At 31.0% G+C, this 16,354-nt stretch overlaps 1 protein-coding gene and 1 long non-coding RNA gene across 2 annotated transcripts; both read right to left on the bottom strand.

Moving 5' to 3' along the window:
* Positions 1-5,085: 5,085 nt before the first annotated feature.
* Positions 5,086-7,776, bottom strand: LOC111895640 (pre-mRNA-splicing factor SLU7-A; the record flags this gene model as incomplete). The annotated part of the gene is made up of 7 exons (XM_042901620.1): positions 5,086-5,525; positions 5,696-5,760; positions 5,993-6,452; positions 6,536-7,015; positions 7,084-7,196; positions 7,287-7,450; positions 7,725-7,776. Coding segments are annotated over 4 exons (690 nt in total), but the record flags the coding sequence as incomplete, so codon positions are not given.
* A 4,121-nt stretch (positions 7,777-11,897) lies between these two features.
* On the bottom strand, positions 11,898-15,429 carry LOC111896110 (uncharacterized). The gene is made up of 3 exons (XR_002851816.3): positions 15,042-15,429; positions 14,121-14,240; positions 11,898-12,265 (listed from the first exon to the last, which is right to left on the bottom strand). It is a non-coding gene; the product is annotated as an uncharacterized LOC111896110 (long non-coding RNA).
* Positions 15,430-16,354: the final 925 nt, after the last annotated feature.

Below are 16,354 nucleotides of genomic sequence, written 5' to 3'. Positions count from 1 at the left end.
GGTCATTTTACATGTCGTTTCCTTAAACACCCCTTATAGACCAGCTTCGTGAATGAGACCTACTAACGGTAAGACTGACATTTTCTTATATATATATATATATATATATATATATATATATATATATATATATATATATATATATATATATATATAATATACTAGACTTTTAATTTTATATAGTATAAGGGTGCATTTTAAACTTTTAAAATACTAAGTGGTATAATCTTTTAATAAATTAAACTTTTGATTTAGTTAAATTTAAACCTATCTATGGATTCATCAATTGTCTTTTAATTAAAAAATTAATTTGTTAATTAAATCCATCAGGGTGTATTTTTAAACTATTCAAAATACTAGGTTCTTCCATTTAAATTTCCAAAATTAAAACTTTTAATTTCAAACTCAAACTATAAAACTAAAGGGTGTATTTTAAAACTTTTCAAAATACTAGGTTAAATTTAAATTAGGAATACAATCTTATCATAATCCACAAATTCAACCAAATCTTTCAATTTTGATAAGGATATCATGTTATCTATCACAAAATTCGATTTTAGGCTTTAAAAGCGAATTATGGAAATTACCCTAATCAAAATCTGATCTGAAAATCGGAAAATTAGGCAACAGGCGAGTTAACTCGTCGGGTTGGAATTGAACTCGTCGAGTTCTCAGGTCAGACAGCCAAAAACTGATTTTCAATTACTTTGGACAGTTCATTCTTGCATCAATTCAATTGAAAAACATCCGAGGCTCTGATACCACTGATGGTTTTTGAGCATATCCACATTCCTATGTGATCATGCAACCTTAATTGTTTTGGATCTAAGTTTTTCTCTATTGAACATGCAAATTGAATACCAAAGCAATAACCCTAGAACTAGCATACAATTTTCGAAATGCATGTATATAAAAGGGTTAGAAGATTACGTCACTTGTTATATTGCAATAACAAGACAATCCTTGAATATCCTTGACTCTTGAAAGCTTAGTTCCCTAAGTGTTGCACCTCTAATGGAGTTACAAACACCTAATGAAACAAGATGAGAGGAGAGATAATAATTTTTGGCTAGGGTTATGTATCTTTTGCATTCATGCCAAAAATTCCATGATATGGGGTCCTTTATACAACTATGGGATGCTAGGGTTTTCACGTGGAAACCCTAATTTCCTACTTAAGGCTTAAGCAGCCCATGGACTCCTCCTTATGATGCCTTGGACGAAATCTATAAGGCCTCCCTATAGGATTTCGTCCACTCCTAATTAAGGAGTCCATTAGCAAAGTTTTGCAACTATCACTGATTTGTAAAAGCCCCTCCATTATTAATTAGTTCCTTTAATCCCAAAACTAATATCAAATTAATTTCCAATTAATTACTAAGTAATAATATGATCTCCAAATAATATATTAATCTTATAATATATTAATAAAATCATTTTGAGTACCAATTTATTATTTCAAATAATAAATTGTACTTTCTCTCCACTCGTCATCCTGTCAAGTTGCATGAGTGAAGGCAACCCAAAAGGAGCATGCTACAATCAAATCAACTATATACAAATTATAGTTATGAGCTTAGACAACTAATCCAACAAATATATGATTTGGCATAGTACTGGATGATCCAAAGATGGTATGATGCTTCATCCCGTTGATGGTACTTCACGGAAAAATTTTGATATGAAGTATCCTAACTACTCGAGGGAATCCCGAAACGTACGCTTAGGGCTTTCTGCTAACGGTTTAAACCCGTTTCGTAACATGTGTAATCCTCATAGCATGTGACCCGTCATACTCACCACTTATAATCTTCCACCATTGTTATACATGAAATAATCCTCCTTCATGTTGACCTTGTTAATTCCATGCCCCAAAGCACCCGAGAAGGACTTGGATGTGTTCCTTAGGCCGTTGGTGGATGAGGTGAAGCAGTTATGGAGTTTTGGTGCACGTATTAAAGATACAATGATAAATCCATTCTTCAATATGAAAGCGATGTTGTTATGGACAATAAAGGACTTTCCAGCTTGTAGTAGTTTATCCATTTGGAGCGGACTAGGGTACAGAGCATGTCCGACTTGCAACAATGACACTCCATCATACCGAGTATCAAATAAAGTCATATATGTTGGTCATTGCCGGTTTCTTAGATGCTGACCATCCATGAAGAAAAAGTTTGGACTATAAAGGTGATAATGAGACAAGAGGCCCTCCAAGACAGTTTAGTGAGGAATAAATACAAGCACAACATGCTCGTCTATTGTTTCGTCCACCGGGTAATGTAGCTGCTCAACGAGATGGTATTAAGAGAGATCGTGAGGATTTCGAGCTGAATTGATTTAAAAAGAGCATATTTTTTGAACTTGAGTATTGGTCTTATTTGGAGCTGAAGCACATCTTCGATCTTATGCATATTGAAAAAATGTGGGTGAGAGGTTTTTGGGGTACTTCTCTGATCAATGATAACTCTAAAGACACATAAAATGATTGGGGGACTTGAAAAATGGAACATTTAGAAAAGTCATTGGTTAAAAAAGAGTGGCAACAAGTTCCTTAAACCCCATCCACCTTGTTTACGAAACCTGACCACATTATTTTTTGTAAGTTTATAAGAGATGTTAAACTGCCAGATGGGTTTGGATCTAACGTCGGTAAGAAAGTGAATGAAACCAATACTAACATTATTGGGTTGAAATATCATGATTATCACATTCTTATGCAACATTTGATACCCAGTGGAGTTAAAGGCTTTTGGGAAAAGGTGTTTATACACCAATAGTAGAGCTTTGTATGTTTTTTAAGCAACTTTGCTCAATAACACTATCGGTGAAGGATATGAAAGAAGCAAAAGCAGCCATTATTAATATATTGAGCAAATTAGAAGTGGTTTATCCTACTGTGTTTTTTGACGTTATAGTTCATTTAGTTTTGCATTTACCTAATGAAGCTATATATGTATGAAATGGATGTATCCATTCGAAAGGTATATGAAAAAACTAAAAAACTATGTTAGAAACAAGGCGAGGCCGGAAGGTTCTATAGCTGAGGGATATGTCGCTGAAGAGGAATTATCATTTTGTTCGATGTACCTTGAAGATGCTGAGACTCGATTCAATCGCTTCGAAAGAAACGAGGATGTTGTTATAGAAGAAACAAAGTTATAGGTGTTTCAGTCTAAGTGTCGACCGGCTAGCACAAAGAAAATGAAAAATCTTAGTCTAGATGAGAGAAAACGTCTACAATGGTTTGTGCTTGATAGTTGTGACGAAGTACGAAAGTATATTGCGTAAGTGTTCTTATCTTTTAATTCATTTTCTGGTTTTAATTTCTCCTTTTTTACTAAATTTATATATTTTTTTCATCAATGTAGTGAATTCAAATCATTACATCCTGAAAGTGAAGAAAAAACCGAATTCCCTAAATGGTTCCTTTACAAGGTCTTTGATATGAAAAAACAAAAATCTCCAGAGTTTAACAAGGAGTTATCGTCTCTTTCAATTGGTGTGCATGCGAATGCCTTTACTTATACCGCTTACATAGTGAATGGTGTTAAGTTTATGCTATTTATGCGTGACACCCAACAATCAACACAAAACTCGGGGGGTTCTAACTAAAAGAGAGGATAAGCAAAAATATTATGGTCAGCTAGAAGAGATTATCGAGTTGCATTATCCTCATAAATATTCCACTGTACTTTTTCATTGTAAGTGGTTTGACACTGGAAGTGTTAAATGTGATAATAATTTCACCAGCGTCGACCCACAACACGAATTGAGCAACGAAGATCGACTCATATTTGTTACCCAGACCAAGCAAATATTTTACATTCAAGAACCTTATCGAAGTAATGAAAATGCCAACCAATCACTACTATAAACATGGGTTTTAGAGACAGACGAATCCGTCGCAAATCCGTCGCTAAATATCATTTGCAACGGATCAACCACAAACATACTCCATAGCGAATTAAAGGGTGGCTAATAACTTAGCGAGGGATTTAGCGACATATTAGTTTTCTCTGCGACGACCTTAGCGACAGAATATCCATTGCAAAATGGCACTTAATACTGTTATTTAGGACATTGGCGACAAAACCTAATTACAACATTCAGTCGCTAATCCCTTGCAAACCTCTATATCTGTTTTTTAATCCGTCGCTAATCCCTCTCAAACTTTAGATGTTATATTTTTTCTTTCCATCACTGATCTCTCGCAAATTTAAGATGTCATTTTTTTTTCTTTCCGTAGCTATTCCCTTGCAAATACATAATATCATAGTTTTGTTTGTTTTGAATCTAAAACAAAATAATACCAAAAAAATCAAATAATTATATAATCCCAAAACAAATATTAACATTTAAATACCAAAAACATCCAATGATTATGCAATCCAAAACCAAACTTTTAACATTAAAATACAAAAAGAATCTAACCATCAAAGTTTACCAAAACATCCATAAACATCAAATGTCAAAGTCTAACATTGATTGATATTTGATTTCAAAGTATAATGTACCATAATTCTAAATTTCCTCTCATATTTTTCATTTCCGCATACACCTTCTCCATTGTTTGATATCTTGTGTCCAAAAGAAAGATCAAAATGGAATTGGATTCCAATTCCCGTTCAATCCCATGGAATTGGGAGAACCAATTTCCACTTAGTTTTTCCTGCAATGGAAGGAGACTTGGTTGTTTGATGTCTTCATGCTTTTTGCTAGATTCAGGGTCTTTGTTGGAAGCAATACTTTTATGTTGACGAAAAAGAGATTAGTGTCCACTCATTTGAAACCAAATGTGGGACTGGAATGGAATTCAATTCCGATTCCAACCAAAAAGCAAATACACATAAACATAAACATTAAATTTGTAATCTCTTAAACATAAACATCAAATTTGTCTTGCCATTGGCCCTTCTCTGATTTCATGCAACCGCCTTTATCAACTAAAATTTGAGTTACAAATACACCTAACAAGATGTATGTTCAAAGGGTCATTGCTTAGATGGAATGGAATGGACAAAGGAATGGTATGAACAAGGAAATATAAGGCAAATAATAAATTTGAGGTTTGATCCGGAAAAAAACAAAAAATATAAGGCCTTTTATGAGATTAACCCTAAAATGAATTTCATTGAACATAGTATTAAAACCCAAATAACTTTACAATAAAACAACAGTTTTTTAGTTATATTCATACCAAAATTTGTAATTTAATGAAAATATAAAATATAAAAATACATGGCCTTTGATGATTCTTCCAGCACGATCATATTCAACTTCTCTTTCACTTTGGCCCAATAAAAGCTCTCTTGGAAGAGCCTCGTCGGCAGCCTCGTCAAGCTGCTCCTTCACTTGAGATTTCAGCTTCTATTTCTTCACTTTATAATTCTTATACAACAATTCAGCTTGTGAAGGAGCAGCTTGCATATGGACATCATTTCCCTTCTCAAATGCTTCCCATGCATGTATGTTCAGTTGATTGAACTCCAATGCTTGTCCACTTACTCTATTCTGGTTACCCCCTGCAATTCAACAACATATAACAATATTAATTTTTGAGAAAATATTTATAAAAAATAAATAAATAAATAGATAAATAAAGATAAATCAATAAAGGTTATTACTCACAGCATTGAACTTCTCATTTTTTTTATAATTCTCATTTATAAAAAAATTAATTTTTAAAACATACCGTTGGACCTGCCAACAAAGAGGTTCTAGAATCTGCAATTGTTGCACAACCATCATTGCAAAATCCTGAAATTGAAAAACATTGGTAAATAAAAAAAATCTTCAATTTTTTTTTTATAATTCTTAATTTCAGATGAATAAACAATAATAGCCTGAGATTATCGGTAGTTGTATCTCCAATAAGGACATCGCCCATATCAAACTAAAAACAAAAAAGAAAAATGAAATTTAGATAAAGAACTACATATATATATATATATATATATATATATATATATATATATATAATAAGATTTACCTGCCAATAACCCTTTTGAGTCACAGGTACATATGTGTGTTTGCCCTTAAAATGATTAGGATTGACCCCACCAAACACAAGTTCACCCCCTTCATCCTCGTCAGCATTGCGATTAAACCAAAAAGAAAATGTGGGTTCTGGAACAAGACCTTTATTTACCATGTTTTACCTAATAGGGTATGCAAATATCTTAATTAACAATCTGAATCTAAGTAAATTACCATTTTACCCTTTATTTAGAAATGACACTAACATATTAAGCCACCTCTGTTAGAAATAACTCAAAGAAACGCTGATTTATATATGTCCTGTTTAAGTTAAGTATCAATTAAGGGGCAAGAAAACTACCACACAGGAACAACATTTCAAACAGAGATTTCTTGAAATCCAAGGCCAAGAATACCATCAAACTTGGCTGCGAAGAAAGTGATGCAGGTTCTTTTGTTGCCTCTATAAAATCCTGAAAAAAAAAGATTAAAATAAAAAGTATAATGAGAAAATAGTAGTTAAGTGAATCAAAAAGAAAAATTTCTTAATTCTTACATGTTCTTTAACAACAAGATCACCAAATTGGGCAGATTCTTGGCTAAAGATACCAGAGATAGCTCCAGTTCCATATTGAATACCAATCTCACCATAATACTGAGCATCTATGTAGTTCTTTAATGCAATAATGTCAGTGTTTTAATCTGAGAGAGGGCCTCCAAGACCAAAGTTTCTTCATTATCTTCATCATCACTAACAACTTCTTCCACATTTTGAGTGTTACCCTTTTCCTCTAACTTCTTGAGTTGATGATCTTTCAAGAATTTCTTTTTAGCTTCATCACGAGCTTCATATCGTTCAATCACATGAGCATAAGATGTTGCATCATACCCATTCCACCTGTCTCTTTTTCCATCATAATCAAGCTCAAAAGTCTCTATTTTCTTATCTGGTGCTATGTTTTTACTTGTCCATTTTGCCCTTAGCTTAAGTAGCCTCTCCATGCATGTCTTGGTTGTGTGTGTCATAGCTCCACAGCTTAAAATAATTAACAAATTTAGCAATCAAGTTATAAAAACTAGAAAAGTAAAATAAAATTTGCTTACTTTTCGCATGCACCCTTTCTGTACTTATCAGCTTGGTATATTTTTGCTCTTCTGTCATACCATGACTTTGTGTAATTTGGATCTGACTTCCATTTCCTTTGATGTTTTAAACTCTTCAAGACACAAAAAGATGGTTTTACTTTTAGTTATATGGTGACATGATTAATGAGAATGCAAGAAAAAGAAAATGGAAAAAGGCGTACAGGTCTCTCTGCATTGAGATACCAAGGAGCAGATGACATATACTGAGGAATATGTGGATTAATTTCTTTTCCATCTTCATCAACTTCTGCAGGAGCAGGCCCAGCTTTTCGGGCTTCTTCAAGTTCCATCTGTTTCCTGTGATCCTCCCTGGATTTGAAAGCCACTGCAATCAAAATGAAGATGGAGTGATTGGCGAGAAGCTTATTTTCAAGTTAAAACTTATTTTCAAGTAAAAACAGACTCTTAATTTAGATTACATAATGGTAACTATTTTAGGAGTTTTACATGATGAAGTTCTGATTTTCTTGTGAACCAATGAACATTAATCGTGTTCCCACTTCTATCCGAAGTGAATCCTACATGTAGCCGATGTAACAGGGGCAATTTAGTCTTTTAACTTGTTAGATAATAAAGTCAAATTGGTTACTATCACATACCTGATGAATATCTCCCATGAAATGAGAAAGAAAGAGCAGCGCTTCTGTGAGATTATCTGCAAATATATAATAATGTTTTTCATCTATAGAAGCAAAGAATCAAATGAAGAAATTTGTGAAATTAATTACACTGAGATGTTTGTTTGCCATAGTCGAGTAGTTGAGTGGTGTAACTGTTAATTGCTCCGGCAACACATCTTCTGGCCACACCCTATATTCTTTTCGTTTTGACATCAAGCCCCATGCCTACACCCGGTACCAAATTCATATCATACAAATTCATCCTGTGAGATTATTAAATTGTAATAAGAAAAACAAAATGTACGTCAGCAACAAGAAAACCCTAGGAAAACCAAAATTAAGGAGTTATGGAAGGCAGAGCTTAGAAAAATGAGATCTGATTTGATCTAAAATGAAAGAGAAGAAAGAGAGCTACATGACAATAGAACTTATAGACAACCAGAAACCAAACTAGGAAGGTGATGAAGGCTAGAGTTTATGATAAATGATGAACCAATAGACCAATTGTTGTTGCAGGGAAACGGCGAGTAAGCGAGGAAAGCATATGGACCGAGAGGAAAGCAAGCGATGATGTGATTTATGAGGTTTTCCTATACTTTTGAAGTATACTTCAAAGAGGGACGACGCAGGTGGACGGTGGTGGAGGTGATTTCCGGGCGGAGGAGGAATTTGAGTCGACAGAGGTCGATTAGGGATTTTGGAGAAAATTGTTTAGAGTTTGGGAATGAAAATAAAACGAAGGAAAGAAAAAAGAAAGAAAAGCGGGGAATGAAAAAAGGAGGCGTCCATTTCTGTGAGCGATTGGCAAGGGATGGGAAAAAAAGGCGTGTGATTTTTAGTAGTCCGTCGCTCTTCCCTCACTAAAATGTTTTAATTTGCGACGGATTAGCGAGGGAGTGATTTTGTCGATAAATTATTGCAATTCAGTTGTTGATCCCTTGATAATACCTCTCTAAAAGTCGGTCGAAATATTTGTGCGTTCCGTCGCTGGCCCCTGGGTAATCTGTCACTAATTAGCTACGGATAGAATCCGTAGCTAATTCCGTCGCTGAAGGTTATGTTTCTAGTAGTGAATGGTGGTTGTAGAAAATTTAATCATAGAAGAATTTGGGATCTACCGATGAACGATGTTGTCCATGATCCCATTGAAAATGTCAACAATGATTCAACCGATGTCGTTCTTAGTAATGCTTCTTCTAATTTCACTCTTTCAATCTACTTTAGCCAATATTTTCAAAATTCTTAATCGGTTGAAGATGATATTGAAGTTGGTCCACCAACGGGTTTCATCAATAATGTGTCTGATTGTGAGACTGATTATGATGAAGAGGATTCCGGTTATGATAGTGATATGTCAAAAGACACTGAAGTGTCTGAGGGAGAGAATGATTAAAAAATATTTACATTTTACTAGTAAAATAAGGTTTGTATTTGCTCTAATCATATCGTATTATGTGTGTGTGTGTGTGTGTATATATATATATATATATATATATATATTCATATTGTGTTATAATTTTTCAGGATGTCATTTTTTTGGATTGTATTGCTCCATATCGTGGTTGTTGTGATGGGCCATGGAGGTGACGAGCCACCAGATCCGTTCGGTGGAGGTTTTGGTGATCACCAGATCAAAGTTAAATAAGATTTATTCTAATTCATTGTATTTCATATTGTATGTCTATAAAAAATTATTTTAACTAATATTTTTTTATGCAACATTGCCTCCAAAACAAAAAGGCATGCCAGCAAACAAAAAAAATGTACAAGTTATTCGCAGCTAATGACAACCGGCATCTAAAGATAATATTTGACATAAATACTCACATGTCGATTAGGGAAGTATATTGATGTTTCATTCGGGAGGTTGGGAGCTATATGTGGTGCAACATCAGTTTCAATAAGGACACATGGACTGACGTTTCTAAAGCCGAGTTGGCATGTTCGAGTATCTTCGGTAAATTATTTATAAAGTTATATATTTAATATGTTTACTTTTGATTTATTTTTAATTTCTCTGTTTTTTTGTAGACATAGTTTGATTTTGGAGCGATTACAAATGATCCCGTGGCTCCAGTTTATTGGACGTCATTGAACAATCGGATATGTGTGCAGTATAGAGGCCACTAAAATATTGCAACAACTCGTTTGACTGGTTTTGAAGGGGATGTGTAGGCAGCAAGGGATCAAGCCCCTACGAGTATGGATTTGTAGCGTTGTAATGCTTCTATTGACCACTTCTTAACAAAAAAGCATAAAAAACGATCCGTTGGAAATAAAGAATGCCGGAAGAAGCAAGTAGTTAAGAATCATGGAGGGACGAGCATCTATGGTAGTGTTTGTTTTAAGAACGTAAGTTACAATAATGCTTATTCAGTTATAACATATTTTTTAATGTTTATTCAATTATAACATATTTTGTAATGCTAAATAGAATTTGAATAGACTTGAAGCATTTCATCGTGGGCATGCGAATAAAAAAGGGGAATTTGTCAATATTTTGGTTGAAGACCAATATGTAAGTTATTTTACTTAAAAATGAAGTAGATTGTTGTTGTTTTTTTTTTTGTTAGTTTTAACGTATATTGACAATCTTTGTGAAATACAGAATACCTTAGTTGCCGAGGTTGCTCTACAGACTCATCACATAGCCGACTCTGGTGGTGATCCAGGCACCATTGATTGGATCACAATATTTGAGAAGGTGTTGGGTGCTCAAAGGGGGCATGTGAGAGGCAGTGGGTCTAAACCTTCTTTAGCAGCGGGTACAAGTGATCAATCTCAATAGCAGAGACAGTCACAAGCACCGCAACCAACACATGTACTTGTTAAATTCTTAAAGAATTTGGCAGCTTTGCTATATTGTTAAGAACTTGATGCATTTATAGTAATTTTTGGTAGTTTGGTCGTTTATTAAATTATTGAAGACTTAAATGATTGAGTAGTTTAATAGTTTGTTAAATTGTTAACGAATTAATTCATTTGGTAGTATGATGGTATGATGGTTTGTTAAATTGTTAATGACTTAATGTGCTTGTGACTTAATTGTAGGATGTTGATGTGAATGCTTTTCTTCAAAACCCGAAGTTTATGATGGCCATTGGAAACACTATCCGCTCGTTTAAAAACCAAGTCAACAACGATGGGGAAGACGAAGACACATAGTATTTCTTGTTTTATGTTATGAATGATGTTATTTTGGATTTATCAGATAGTTTATGGATGATATATTAGATGTTTATTTGTGATTTATAAGATAGTTTATGTAATGTGGAATATTTGATATTTTATGTAATGTGGTATGTATCTATTTATGTATTTTTATCAAATCTACATTTTATAATATATACAAACTAATATCATAAATAATATGTTTTTTCAAAAAAAAAACCATTAGCAGGGACACCTTTAGGGACGACATTGACCAATTGCGACGACAACTGATTCCGGGAAGAGTAGCCGGAAAAACTCCGACTGGTGGCCGGAATATCAATAGAGATGACGGAGACATTTAGCGACGACGAGTATTAGAGACGACGCTATTTGCTACGACAAACGAGTATTAGCTACGAGGTAATAGCGACGACATGTTTTCGCTAAAGGTATTAACGACGACAAGGGGCATCAATTGCGACGTTTTTTTTTGTCGTCGCTAAATGTTACATTTTTTATTGTGATTGATTAGAAGTCGGTAATTGAAGAATTTAAAGGTCTTAAAGGTCGTCGTGAGTTGTAATTCTTTTTCTAGTTATTTTCTGTGTTTACTTGCAAAAATAGTTTTTTTTTTTTTTTTTTTTTTTTTTTTTTTTTTTTTTTTTTTTTTTTTTGGTATAAGAACATTAATTTTAATTTATAATACTTTCGGTCATCCAAATAAATTGTTCAAACTCCCCGTGACACCTATTAAACTTCTTTCTCTCTCTTTCTTTGTCTAACTCTCTCTACAATCTATATATATATATATATATATATATATATATATATATATATATATATATATATATTATTTAAAAATCAAAAAATAAAAGGAATATAGAGGTGAGTATATCATTATTTTAGTGTTTGTGTGTTGATAAGGTGATACCCACCATTAAAATTATTAGTAATCTACCTCCTCTAATAAACAAAACCTTTAATGTGCCAAATGTTCCCTTTCTACCATTCTAACATGCCACGTGTCATTTTATGAATAATTCTTATTATTCAAATTAAATTACATTAAAATTAAATTGTAATCCGATTTTTTTTCAACTTATTGCATTTTTCGGTTTCTTATAACATTTAAATTTAAATTTAAATTCCATGCTTTTTGGAAACAATAGCAATTCACGTTTGATTTGTTTGGTAACAAATCCTATCTTATTTTGACTCTTTTCAAAATTTCAATGAAATCCCAAAAAATTAGCAACTTGAAATTAATATTTTGACTCCATTTATATTTCAATATCGTCAACACGTCCTCCAGATTCCTTCCCATTGTCAAGTTTTATTGTGCTTTCTCATCTTCAACAATACTATTTCTGTAAAAGAGACAACATAACAAATCATGTTAGTTCATCTTCATAAACCAATATTTATAACCTTTTTCTGAAATACTTTAACGTACTTTCTTTTTTCTAAAAACCTTTCTTCGAAAGTATGTTGTATCTGTTGCGGTTCTTGATTTAAATCAGTAAAAAAAAACATATCTTCTTATCTGCAACTATTTTGGAGTACATTTGGCCAATATGACAGTTTAGACCAAATTTTTATTTTTATTTTTCATTAAAAAGCTGCAACTCTTTTTGAAAAGTAAATGATTGTTTTATCAAAAATTGAAAGTTCTTTTTGGATGTAAATGACTCCTTTACCCCTCACCTTACAACACTATTAAAAATAAGACGAAAACTATGCAGTTGTAAATGTTGTTATATTGTTGTCCATTTTTTTAATTTTTTTTTAAATTATAGCAATATACTTTGAAACTATATTGTTGTGATTAAATGCAGAAAGGGTATTTTGGTTCATTTATTAGACTTATATGTTTTAAAAACATTATAACCCATAATGACATCCAGTTGTGATATTAAACAGTAGAAAATTAGGAAAAGGGCATTTTGGTCAATTTATTATGAAACATTGTTATTTTTGTCTTTCTAACTTCATATAAAGTTGCAACTCTTTTTGAAAAGTAAACGACTGTTTTATCAAAAATGTAAATGACCCTTTTACCCCTCACCTTACAACACTATTAAAAATAACCGAAAACTAAGCAGGTGTAAATGTTGTTATATTGCTATCCATTTTTTATTTTTATTTTTTTTAAATTATAGCAATATACTTTGAAACTATGTTGTTGTGATTAATGATAAAAAAAAACACTTTTAATATGTAATTAAGACTATTTTGCTATGATTTTCTAAATTTTGGGTCCAATATGTAATTAATAACTTTCTGTTGGGACTTAAAACTATGTTGGTGTGATTTTGTAAATTCAGGTCCGATATGTAATTAACAGATTACATAAAGGAATGAAATCATCAATATCCCATATAATCAGCAATAATTTTGAATTCTTTAATTTTTTTTACCAAAACATAACAATATTTACAATTCTGCCCTTTTATATTAGAAAATGACAACTCCACCCTTTTATATTAGAAAATAACAATTGTGCCCTTTTATATTATAAAAATGACAAATATGCCCTTTTAATAGAAAAAGTGCAATTGTTTATTTTTTGTCGGCTATATTTTTTATTATGTTTTTTACTGTCAAATATAAATTCAAGCTATCATTTAGGTAGAAAATGCAATTCTGCCCTTTTATATTACAAAATGACAATTATGCCCTTTTATATTATAAAAGTGACAAATATGTCATTTTAATAGGAATACTATCATTTATCAATTTCTGTCGGTTATATATTTTTTGATTATGTTTTTACTGTTAAATATAAATTAACTTAACATTTAGGTAGAAAATGGTAATTCTGCCCCTTTATATCATAAATGACAATTCTGCCCTTTTATGTTAGAAAATGACAACTATGCCCTTTTATATTATAAAAATGACAAATATGCCCTTTTATATTGTACTTTTAAAAAGAAAACTGTAAGTTTGATAGTTTTTGATGTCATGAATGTAACAAAATCATTGTGTATTTCAACAAAAAAAATGAAGAGAAGATGAAGTTTTTGACACCAAATGTTAAAAAATAATGGTTTTATATGATGAATTGGTAATCTTGCCTATGGTTTTCTTTTGTTTTTCCATTAAGTTATTAATAATTCATGCAGTTACTTTAAATACTAAGTATACCATTGTACTTTTAATAATATAATTGTTTACTATGCTGGATTGATGGATTTTAATATATTTGTGGAAATGACATACCTTTCATAAGATGTGAAAAGAAATCATGTGAGATTCTCTAAGCTGTTGTTGAATGCAACATACTCTTCAACACTCGACTCAATAAACACTATCATGCTTTATGATTATAGAGATTTGCTGCTACAATAACAAAACATACATTATTGTAAACGTGTTTTTTATATATATAAAAAAAGTATGAATATACAATGCTATCAAAATATCAAAAAATATATTACAATGTAATTTAACTGTTTCTTTTACTTTTTTGTTCATATACTTTCTAATTGCAATATACTTTCATTACATCTTACAAACACACAAACACATGTTCAAATCAAAGAAAAAAAATCTCGTTATATTGAGCACATTTTACTTTTACTATTTTAATTTGTATTCCTTAAAATGTTAATGTTCTTTCAACTGTATGTCTCTTATAGCATTCCACTTTCATATAAATATAATATTTTTTTTTAAATTCCACTGTCTCCTACACAACATTCCGCTTTCCTCAATATGCTTACATACATATAATCAAATAACCAACCTTTTCATTTCATACATATTACATAACACTTCTCAACCAAAATACCACTAAAATTTTGCCTAATACACTAATTTGTTACTTATCTTAGCAAGCTTACACCAAAACATAACAATTTTCATTCACATAATTTGAGAATAGGAAACCTAATTTTACACTCCCATCATATGTTCACTGTTGTAGGCACCAACATTAAAATCTCATTATTTGAAAATAATACCTAGATTTAAGAGAACAAGCAAGAATGTATGAACGAAAATGAAACTTCTGAAGCATAACTTTCAAATTTTCACACTTAAACAATAACAATTCAAGATTCAATTTTTAAATACAATCAAAATAAATACAGGGAGTACATTGAATCTCATTTTCTACAAAAACGAAATTAGTAATTTTACCTCTTTTTCATCGTCGCCCTATCTTCATCGTTGAAATCCAACAGCCAACATATTCCAAAATCAGACCACAAGGACGCCATTTTTTCTTCATAACTTTAGCAACGGACTGAAATCGCTTTCTTTCTGCTCTACTAACTATTACGAAATTGGATTTGTATTCCTTTCGATTTTGGATTTCAAACATATATTTATTCCCGATTATGCTATTAAGAAATTATGGCAGTGGGGTGGCTACACTGTAAGGCCGCTACGAAGTCGATGAAATCTCCGATTACAAGAGATCAGTACATTGAAATGTAGAAATCGAACACAACAATCGGTGTATGCGATTTCAGGAAGAAAAAAATAGAAACGATAAAGTCTAGAATATCTACCGGAAGAATGAATGTTTTTAGGGTTAAACTTATTTAGGGAAATGTAATATAAATATATATAAATAGTACATTTTATATTAACGTTTATATATATATATATATATATATATATATATATATATATATATATATATATATATATATATATATATATATATATATATATATATATATATATAATTTTAATTTCATAATATTTTTCTTAATCGTATTAATGATCATTGCTCACTATATGAAACTAATTTTTAATATGATATATAAATAACATTGTAATTAACAAAAATACTCAAAAATACTGCGAATAATGTTATATGAATTTTTTGTTTTATGGACTCGAAGTTACTATTTTTATTATTACTATTTCTATTATACCTAAGGCAATTTGTACATATTAAATATATAATCTATATCTTTTTGTTATTGCTTACAAAATAATATATATATATATATATATATATATATATATATATATATATATATATATATATATATATATATAATTTTCATAATAATATATATCATATAATTTTTAATCAAATTTCCTTATTTTAATCATAATATGTTGTTTCTTTTTTAAATTTCAAATGTCTTTCCTCACAAAGATATAATTATATATTTATTCTCTTTTTAACTACATAATTATTATTTAAAAATGTCTACAAAGACAATAGATAAATAAATTTTCACTACCGCTTTATAAAACATATTATGCTTAAGATATATATCTTTTAAGCTTTTCGGTACTATAACGATGATAATTTGATTAATAAAACTTTTAATGCAGTGTACAAAAAACAATTTCAAAATCTAAGTGTTATGTTTATTTTACTTATCAAATAAATTAAACATTACTTATGATCAAGATTACGGTGCATTTTTCTTACAGCTAATTTTTTATCAATATTTTGCTATAATTTTCTAGATTTCAGGTGGTGTCGT

Source organism: Lactuca sativa, chromosome 4 (genome assembly GCF_002870075.4).
Source record: "Lactuca sativa cultivar Salinas chromosome 4, Lsat_Salinas_v11, whole genome shotgun sequence".
Classification (NCBI taxonomy): Eukaryota; Viridiplantae; Streptophyta; class Magnoliopsida; order Asterales; family Asteraceae; genus Lactuca; species Lactuca sativa.
Note: the sequence above shows the minus strand (reverse complement) of the source record. Positions and strands in the feature narration are given on the sequence as shown.